Source organism: Scomber japonicus, chromosome 10, assembly GCF_027409825.1.
Source record: "Scomber japonicus isolate fScoJap1 chromosome 10, fScoJap1.pri, whole genome shotgun sequence".
In the NCBI taxonomy this organism is placed as follows: domain Eukaryota; kingdom Metazoa; phylum Chordata; class Actinopteri; order Scombriformes; family Scombridae; genus Scomber; species Scomber japonicus.
Genome location: NC_070587.1, coordinates 13,739,943 through 13,750,130, shown reverse-complemented (window position 1 = coordinate 13,750,130; position 10,188 = coordinate 13,739,943). Strand labels below are relative to the sequence as shown.

At 39.9% G+C, this 10,188-nt stretch overlaps 1 protein-coding gene across 1 annotated transcript; it reads left to right on the top strand.

The window, feature by feature from the left end:
* The first annotated feature begins 395 nt into the window (after positions 1 to 395).
* Positions 396 to 8,749, top strand: si:dkey-79d12.5 (maternal B9.15 protein). Its single transcript, XM_053327536.1, has 5 exons — positions 396 to 528; positions 4,202 to 4,379; positions 4,544 to 4,681; positions 4,868 to 5,210; positions 7,427 to 8,749. The coding sequence occupies exons 2-5, from the start codon at positions 4,207 to 4,209 to the stop codon at positions 7,637 to 7,639; spliced, it is 867 nt and encodes a 288-aa protein (XP_053183511.1). The 5' UTR covers positions 396 to 528; positions 4,202 to 4,206; the 3' UTR covers positions 7,640 to 8,749.
* Positions 8,750 to 10,188: the final 1,439 nt, after the last annotated feature.

Genomic DNA, 10,188 nt, shown 5'->3' with positions numbered 1-10,188 from the left:
AAAACCCCTCGTCCACAACTACCTCAGAGAAAGAGCGTCTTGTGTGGAACCAAAATAGGTACTGGAAGAACAATAGGCTCTCCTTATCTCATTATATGACAATCCTCTGACAAAAAATAGCTTATTGGAGCGTTAAAATAAGTCACAATGCCACGAGCATTGCATCAAATGTCATCATAAGTCGGTAACATGATCACAGTGATTTGTAGGAATTAGCGAACAAAACGCAGTTGTGGTGTGTTGAAATCCCCCACTCAGCTGTTTACCTTGACTGCCCATATTTGGCCGGGCGGGGTGTCGCTCTCTCCGTCAGCCAGTCAGCTCTTGCTCACGAAGCGATGAGTAAAGGAAGTGAGTCACGCTGACGGTAACGTTACGTCTCGGTTGCAGCAGCAGAACTGATGAGGGAACAAGGAAGCAACATGTGCTGACCATAAACTCCAACACATCAGCACAGACAGACAGGCAGGCAGCCGCGATAAGAGACAACAAGCCCGACGACCGAAGATTGGACACTTTTTATTCATTGTGAGTCACTGTTTGTTATCTTTGGTGTGAATTTAACATGTTTTAAATCACTTTTATTTGATATTTTGTTAGTCGAGTTCGTGTTTATTTTTAATGTTTAAATTGTCACTGTTTTCTGATATGGGTTATAATTATACGTTTTTCACTTTCTATCTCTTGGTTCGTTCATTTGATTCATGTATTTTATCTAATATGTGTTTGTTTGACCCACAACAATAACTTTTTATCGCTGCTTCAAACTATTTTAAAATGTGGTTTATTTTTTAACGTATGATCTACAAAAAAAAGTAGAAAATGTACCTTTTATTAAACTCGGCTAATCTACAATCTTTTCTATCGAAATTCAGACAATGTGGGCCTGTTGCTGCTCACTTTCTAAATTTCCACTCGGGGCTTTCCGCGCTGTTAGAAAACTCAAATGCGTTATTTCCAGGCTGCTGGGTGAAGTTTCCTTTAGCACAGCTAGAGAATGAGAAATAGACGCCAGGGTGAATAATAGGTAGCTGTAGTCAAATCTTTTCTCGCTTTTTGTTCTTCTTTTTTTCTATCCACAAGGCATACACAAACACGTGTCCGCTCCTTGAATCACACAGCTGTGTCTTTTACTGCTCTGTTGTATCTCCTTTGTTTCACGCAGAGGCGAAAACGAGGTGGTTTCGTTGTTGCTCAAAGTAAATACCTACGAAACTACTGAGAAGTCCTCCAGAAGGTCAACATGTTTCACCTAGAAGTGTCTTGTCAATCACAAGTCTCTTTTCTGACCTGATTCTGTTTATTGTGATGTGACAGGGTGTTTGGCCTGGTTTGGGATAAATATGTGATGTCAGGGGAGAAACATAAGCATGCTGTTTATGTAGGCTAGTACACAGAAGTAAAAACCCCAGTAGCTACTCACTTACAAATATTCAGGTTGTTGCTGAGTGTAAAAGTGCAGGACACATTTATGCTGTGTAAGCAGCAGTAGAGGCAATTCCGGGTTTGCAAAAATGGGTCAAGTTGTTTTCTTCACACGTAAGGTCCAAAACAGTATCTGCAGAGGCTGTGATAATGGCAGTGGATCACTGCTCTGTAAACACAGTGTACAGATTGAGAAGCCTGCTCTGCTCCACAAGTCTGGAAGCTTTTATAGGGTATCATTCACCCTCTGATTAGATCAAAGAAAGGCCACTTATAGGGGAAATGAATCAGAAAAAGCAAACACTATCAATCGTGTGAACTTCTTTGGGCTCTTCTAGTATCTTTGTACATGTATCATTAATTTGGTATGATGCAAGATGGTTAAAAACATGACTCATGGCTGTTTCAGTGCAATACAGCATACTGAATCAGGTGACACAGCTACACGTTGGCACTGAACACCTGGCCATATGAACAAAGAAATACATTTAACAATGTTACATGTTGTTATTCTTGTGTAGAACTGATTTAGAAAATCATATCACTTTTTAAGCAAAAATACCAATTTGTTACTGAATTTCTTTGTACTCTATGATGATAAACTAGATACCTTTTTTGAGTTTTGGACTGTTATACAAAACACAGGGGTTTATTAAGGTGTTATAATTTTTTATACCAATCGAGTCATTGCAGTATTTGATTTTTTTGTAGCTCCACTTCAGTTTAGCTAAAAACTTGAGTTTAATTTGACACTGCACAAGGTACTAACATGCACAATAACACCATAACACGTTTGAGTATTACAATTGATGTTATCACATTGAGGGAAATCTATTATGCTTTTATTTTTAGTGAGTGTACTTAATATGATGTCAAAATGTTGGATGGTCAATGTTTTTGTTTGTTTTTTTGTACTTTTGAGATGGTATTATATGGTATTGTGCTTCATGCACAGCGTACAAGTTCACTGCTCTGCTTCTCTAAGGGGGTGGGGGGTGGGGGGCGCCCTCAAAGAGACAGAAGCTAAGACTGCCTGTTAGACACAGAAGCTGAACTGAGCGTCTGCAAAAAGGGCCAGTGGAAATGAGCATATTTGGTCCACTTTAACCTATATGGCAGTTTACTATAATGCAGTAAAACTTTCCATTTAGTAAATATAAAAGACTCATTCTAAGGTAACAAAGACACAATTCTTATTTTCACCAACTGCATGTTTTAAATTTTTCCCTGAAACCTTTTGAAGTAGTTTTTTTTGCCTTTCATCACTGATTTAGATTTTAAAAAAAATCTGGATCTGGTGATTTTTTTCCATCACAAAACAATCCTGTTGAAAGACATAAACACTGAACTTTGATATAACTTTGTATTTACTAAAAGCTCTGTCAGCTAAAACACCTTATCTGTTTTCAATTCCTGTGGTGTCTTTAGTGCAGCATTACGGGGAATTTAAGTTCAGGGCCGCTTTGACATTCTTCAGAGTCATAGCAGATATCTCAAACTGAAAACATACCAGAAAAACCTGTGTTCATGTTTGAGTGTCAGATGTGGAGACAGGCCAGAATGTTGCAAGATTAACAACCTAGTGGAACCAGACTGTGGGGATAAACACATTTAGTGTCAAAGTGAATGATGGAGAACAACATAAATGAAGGAACAACAACAACCGGAAGAATACATGCTATTTGACCCTGCTTACCTTGCAGACTAATAACTAAGTGCAATATCCAAGTTGCTATTTGAACATGAGAACATGGTGTTGAGAACACACAGCTCATGTAAAGGAAAAACATATTTGATTTGACGTTACCACTACTCTGGATTGTTGTCCCCGGCTACTCTGAAGGGGTGTGGCTACGTCTACCGGGGCAAATAATAATTTTCTCTGAAAAAAACATATTACACAGACTGAGGCGACGGTGGCATGTTTTAAACCACAATAACAAATGACTGTCTGCACCTTAAACTTTAAGCCATGATTTGTCTCGTCAGGGGCCATTAGCAGCAGCATTTACCAGCCTGGCTGCAAAGTTTAAATTGCCCTGGTCTCTATTGAACAGGCTCTTCTTCTCTGGTCAGCCTGACATTGGCACTCAACTCAAACAGACTCGCTATCAGAAGATAAACAGCACAGTGAGCTCATTGACTTTGCATGTCAAAATACTTGCATGTCAACACAGCAGTGCTAGTTTGCATCTTGTTTGCCTGTATACAAACTCTACCCTTTAGTCAACACTAAGCCATACCCGTAGCTGTAAAATGCTTGGCGCGTTTATACACATTTAACACGTAGCTGCACTCAAGGTCATAAAAATAGAAGGCTCAGGGGCAACTGCACAGGGAAACACTGTTATCACTGCAACTGAAGTTCCTGCCCCCCCCCCCCACGCCTGGCACATCTCAGTGAAGGGAAGTCAGTGTGATACAAAAACTAAATCACTTTGGACTTTTGGAAAAAAGTTAAATAAATAAAATAAATTTTATTATATAAACATGAGATAAGCCCTTTAAGCCTAGGAGGAGTCTCGAGAAGAGTATCCATACCTGATTTGGGTGGTAACAGTGGAAATTGTTTGAAATTTTTTTTTTTTTTTTTTAATTTGCGTATTTGAAAATATCGAGTGCAGTTATTATTACAGATAAAAGCTGAGAGTGGCACATGATTACAGAACCACATATTTATACAGACACACAAAATCGCAGATACATGTGTTAATGACCTTGAGTGACACCCCCCCTGCCCCCCCCCCCCCCCCCTCTTTCTCTCTCTTTTTTACAGACACCATGAAAAGAGAGGTGAAGGCTGGAGTCAACTTCCTCAAACGCCTGGCTGTGGCACGTGGCAAGATTGATGAAGCCCAAGCAGAATTGTTTGCTGAAAAGCTGCAGAAACTTTTATGTGACAAATATGATGACCACTGGTATCCTGACTCCCCCAGTAAAGGCCAGGCATTCAGGTAGTTCACATGAAAACTCCACACATTTGTCACATCAGAAATGGTGTCACTGTTTTTTTAAAGATATTTTCATGAAAGCTGTGTAACCATCACGATGAGAACCAGCTGAGATGCACAAAAAAAAGAAAAAGAGATTGAACCGTTTGCTGTAAAATCCCACACAGATGCATCCGGATTAATAATGGAGTACTTTGTGATGGAGTGCTCCTGAAGGCATGTGAGGAGAGTGATCTCACCCCCAGTGAACTGGGTCTCCCATCTGAGGTCACAGTGTGGATCGACCCACTGGAGGTGTGCGCAAGGTGAGTCACTGTCTGGCATTCTGGCAAAGAATGCAACAGAAAAACACGCTCCAACAACAAAGAGGCATTTCCCGGACTTGAGTGGGTCATGATGCTTTTTACTAGATGATGAGTAACAAATACATGGAAGGAAGTAGGAGTATAGGAGTATAAACTGATGTGTGTGTGTGTGTGTGATATCCACAGAGCTGGAGAGAACAGCAGGCCCTTCACAATAGCCTGTTTCAAAGAAGAAGGGGAGGATGATGAAGGTGTAAAGGGAGAGCAGGATTCCTCAGATTCAATACAGCTGGACACTTCAGATTACCATTCTGCTACCTCTTCTGATTGTGGTTCCGCTGCGTCGAGTGACACAGAGGAGGAGACAAAGGACGGTGAGACGGAGCGAGAGCACAAAAAAGAAGATAAAAATGTTGCCAAAAAGGAAGCAGCAGCAGTAGAAGACGACAAATACACTGTCCTAATGGTGCCCAGGATTCGGAAGAGGCAAGGAGAAGGACCAAATAAAGTCACATACGTCAGAAATATGGTAATTTTTTCTTCCTTTTCTTAGCACCATCTTTTGGTATCTAACAATTAAAGGAAATGGCTAGAAATATTACATTATACTGTATATGTCTAACAGTCAACATGGTTAGAGCAAAACCAGCAATGAATTCTACAGCTTATTCCTCTGTGTCATAGGGTACCATTATTGTCCAAAAACTGCTAAAGCCTATGAATGAGCCACACTGTTGCACAGGGTGACATGCTCTTTAATTAACATAAACATGGAACTTGTAGTCCCACATCCGCTGTCCTGCTGCTAGAGCATCACATGTATATAACTATGCAGCAGAAAAAAGTCCCCAACAAATGGAACAAATACTAGTGTAATATTTGCTAGATTCCACAGTAGGCAATAGGGCTGTCAGTCCTCCTCTATAAACCCATTCGAATTTCATTCATTATTATTTTCAATATTCGAATTACATTTGAATATTTAATGCTCAAATTTAGTCTATTATTAATATTTACAATGTACTTATACACAGGCTTATATGTTGCCAACAACACTGTGGTTATTTTACATCCCAATGCTACCAAGACAGGCTAAAGCTTCCAGCTATCTGCTAAGTAGTCTTAATAACTAAGCTTAGGCAGAAATGAATAATGTTGACAAGTTTAAGCATTTTTAATCTCAATACATTCCTCTCTTCATTGCTATCAGCCTCTTTCAGTGAAAGGAGCAAAAACAATGCGGGGCTGCATAAACTGAAAATAAATAAAGGTTCTCCATTTACTACAGAAATAGTGATAACATTTCAAACATTAGAGATTTGTTTTTATAGGTTTAATTGTACATCTGCATTTCCAATATTCAATATTTGTTCGGTTTATTGTTGGAAATCCAAAACACTTCCTCACAGCGCTTCGTAAGTTATCAGGAGTGGTAATCTCTGTAAATGCATTTGCTTCGCTTTCTGCTGTCTCTGTTGTGATCTTAGTTAGCACTCTAAACGTGAGCCAAACTCAGAACATTTTATTGTTCAGACATGACAAAAACATGTAATTGTCACATGCAGGGAGGTCAAGACAAAAAGGACGAGATTTGTGAGCATTAGTCAACACATTTATATAAAAATACACATTCGAAAAGTCATTTCGGTATTCGATTGTTCATCCATATCCTTTACAGTTTTTCTCATTTGCTTTAGCACAAAACATGTTTATGGTTCTCAGCACTGAAGATACATTTCCCAAAACAACTCATGCATGCAGCAAAACACTATAGTTCACCTGCAAGAGACTGTAACTCACTCAAAACATTTATTTCATGTTTCAAAAAAATGAAGTTATTGTGTCAATGAATGAGTCATTACAACGGAAATGACACTACAAGTGTCATTTTGTTTGGCCACAGATTCTCAGGTACTGCATGCCTAGTGCTCACCCTTATAGTGCGATGGTGGAAGAATCGTCTTGTATACTGCAACAATCCACTTCTGCTTTTATGTCATCACAAAATCAAAATGTCTCTTTTGCGGTTGGTGATTGTGTGCCTTACACCTCCTTTGCCTCTGAGCAGGCTCCTCCGTGGTAACACACTGCAGTACCTATCTTGCCCTGTAGCTCTATTAATGTGTTTTACAGAACAATACTCATGACTTGCGCCTGTAAGCTAATTGCACAGCATGTGCTATTGGTTGATCTAATGATCTGATGTAAGAAACTCCCCATTCATCAGTGAAGTTCAAGTTTCACCTGACAGCAAATGTATCAATTTAGCAGAATTTATGACCACTCCATGTGAGGGCAATTTATGAAACATGGGCTCAGCAGGTTTTGACAATTGGATGAACTATAATGACTTACACAATGAAGGAATTAATACATATTTTTGAGAGGAAAATTATTCAACTAAGAAGAAATAATCTATTTTGTGTACAAAGACATATGCAACCAATAATTGTTCAAATTGTTGCAAATCATACTTACTCATTTGCCTAAATGTGTGGAAAAAAAAGTTAGAAATGGTAAAACAGAATGAGAAATGCTCTTTCTTTTGTAACAAACTGTAAAGAATCTCTTGTGTGTAATGTGAAGGAGATGTACAGTATTTGGTTACTATCAGTATTGCATGTTCTAGAAAGGAAAGTACCATCTAATCCTCTGATACGGAATAACTGTGTTTAACACCCGTCCTGGAAAGTCTCCACCTTCCCAGCTAATCTCTCGTCCCTTCCCATATTTCTCCCTGTTCAGCTTCCGGCTAGCCTTCAGTACTTCTACCACCCTACACCAGTTTGGCCTCAGTACAAGAAGGGCGCTCCGGTTTTCCTCACCACAGTTTGTGCCCCTCCAGCACCGCCGCCTCCACCCCAGCAGGTATTGGGCTACTACATCTTGCCGCAGCCGTCTCCACAGTTCATTGTGCCTCAGGCCACTCTGCAGCCGTGGGGAGCTGTGCAGGGTTAATACCATCCAGGAACTGTGGCGTGAAGGTGAATAGAGCAATGTAAGGCTTCAACTGAGCCAATTTCATGTTGGGTCTCTGAGATCAGATAAACTTGGGCCAAAAGAAGAACTTGTATAGCTCAGAGTTATTCCTTGCCAGCCTGTAATAATTCTTCTTTCCTTTTTAATTTCTGGTGACTTGTTATTGATGAAATATACTTAGCACAGAGCTACCACTGTACTTAATGGAATGAAAAAAGTTTGATTTCTTGCAATCTGTCAGGGCTGCACTGCTATTTTTTTTTACATACTGTACACATGAATGACTTCAGTCACTGGGTGCTTGGACTAACTCAGGAACTCTCAGCAATATGCTTTATGCCAAATAATGGTCTGTTCAGGTGTTTTTTCTCATATTAATGTTTCTCACTTGTGCTGCAAAATAGTGATCCACTGTGTGTGCGTCACAGTCAATCATTGTAAAATGTGATTCAGGGTTTTAATCTATTGTAGTTAGTGTGATAATATCTGTATATTAAGAAACATATTTTTACTAAACTGCTTGTAAATAACACAAAACTTGGATACCACAGATTAATGTACACTTTCTAATCTTGCTGTCTATTTGTTGTAATTTATTTGGCCACCAGTGGATGGCACTGAACTCCCAGCTAACACATGACATTGTATATCTTTTTTTATTTTTATTAACAGTATCTGCTGTGTATTTCAAATCTAACTTCAAAGAGCATATGGTGATTTTTAACTTTCTCTGCTGTCATTAAACTGTATAAAGAAGTTTGTTATTTAGGGGGATCAGTTTTACAGCCTGCTTAATGCTTTTTAAAACATATTTTTTTTTACTGTAAATACTTATCCTCGCTATGAGAATCTGCTTTGTAAGTCATTAATACAAACCTGTCACTTACTGATTCTTACATACTGTGATTATTTAATTTTATTTATTGACTGTCCATGCATCTGCAAAGCCTATGTGTATGCTTAAGCTTTGTTTTGCTTTCACCTTTTGAATCACCCTTCTACTTTCTCACTGCAGAGGATTAAATAATTTCATACCTGAAATTCCAACTTGAGTCCTTTTTGTCTTTTGAAACAATAAATAACCTACTTTTGAGTGGAGCATTTGGCACTGAAGTGTCATCTTTGTTTTCTCCTTAATGACATGACCTAGAAAAACACCTGTCAGTCTGGGCATTCAACGTGTCACTCAGCTGTATAAGAGCAGCTTTACAGTCAGCAGGATGCTCCAGCAGAAGGACTCCTGTGTGCGTCATTTCACCCAAGGCCATGACGCTGTTGAGGGGAGAGTTTGGGTATCAGTGTTTTATCTTAAGGAAGGAATTATTTGAATTCATTTGCAGAAAATGAAGGGACATCTTGCAACACTCTCTCTGTCTCTCTTTTAAGAAATACTAAACAGTGAGATGGCAATTGATCCAAAAGAACAAAGATGCAAATAAAAAAAATGGATGACTGAAGAGTGAAGGTCGGTACAGTCATGAGTCATTGCCAATCTCGCCGAACCTTGATGTTTTGAAAAAGACCACATCAAGGCAAAGCAAGAATTAACTTAACCACGAGATGTCACTCTGTAGCTATTGGGTAACTTGTGCTCAACACTGCTTTGTGTGTAACCAGAAAATAAATAAAAACACGAAGGCCTACCCTGTGGTTCCTGGTGGCTCCACTATAGTAGCTATTTTATTCTTTATAGACTAACTTATTGTTGATTAGAATAGAAAAAAAGGCGATCACGTGCATTGTCCCTTGATTGTTAGAGTACGATACAAAACAGATGTAATGTAGTGGTATGTGTGTCGGCTTTTCACCAAAATAGCATAGGCTATTGCTTGACCAGGCCTCAGTCAAATCGGATAAAAGAAAATAACTTTGTGTCAATGCTCATCTTTTTGTGCCTTTAAAACTTCATGAGCTTGATTGCAAATACTGTAGGCGTAGTAATTCCTTGAGAGCGCATCACGCACAATAAGACGAGCAGCCTACACACACACACACACCCACCCAGCACACAAAGAATTCATTTGCGGCAGACTGACGCACAATCCTAAAATAAAAACCAATGCAAATAAGATAACAGATCCCACTGCGGTGTGCAAATGGCATCAGTGCGCGTAACCACGCCGCGCCGGTTGGTAGGAGTGTTAAGGTGAGGGTGTAAGTATTATGAGGCCAAGTGTTTTGGTGAACCCGCTACTTCGATGAGCGACCAACGCGAGACGGGCCTGGTTCACAGTGCGCCCATCGGACTATGCCTTCCCCAACTCGGGAGGGAAGGAAAGGGGACACCGGACAGGCAAAAGACAGCGGAGAGCGACGACAGGGAGAGCGGGGCAGGCAACCGCCGTCTCCTGTGCGCTCTGGAGATGGAGATGACAAACCGCAGCATGCCTGATGACTCCAAAGTGGATTGTGTAAATTGCGATGGCTTGATCAGTCGAAACGGCGGGGATTCGGCAGAGGTATCCGTGCCGCTGTCACTTCCCGGGAAGCGGATAATTCCTATGGAGGGAGACGACCTTTACAGACTG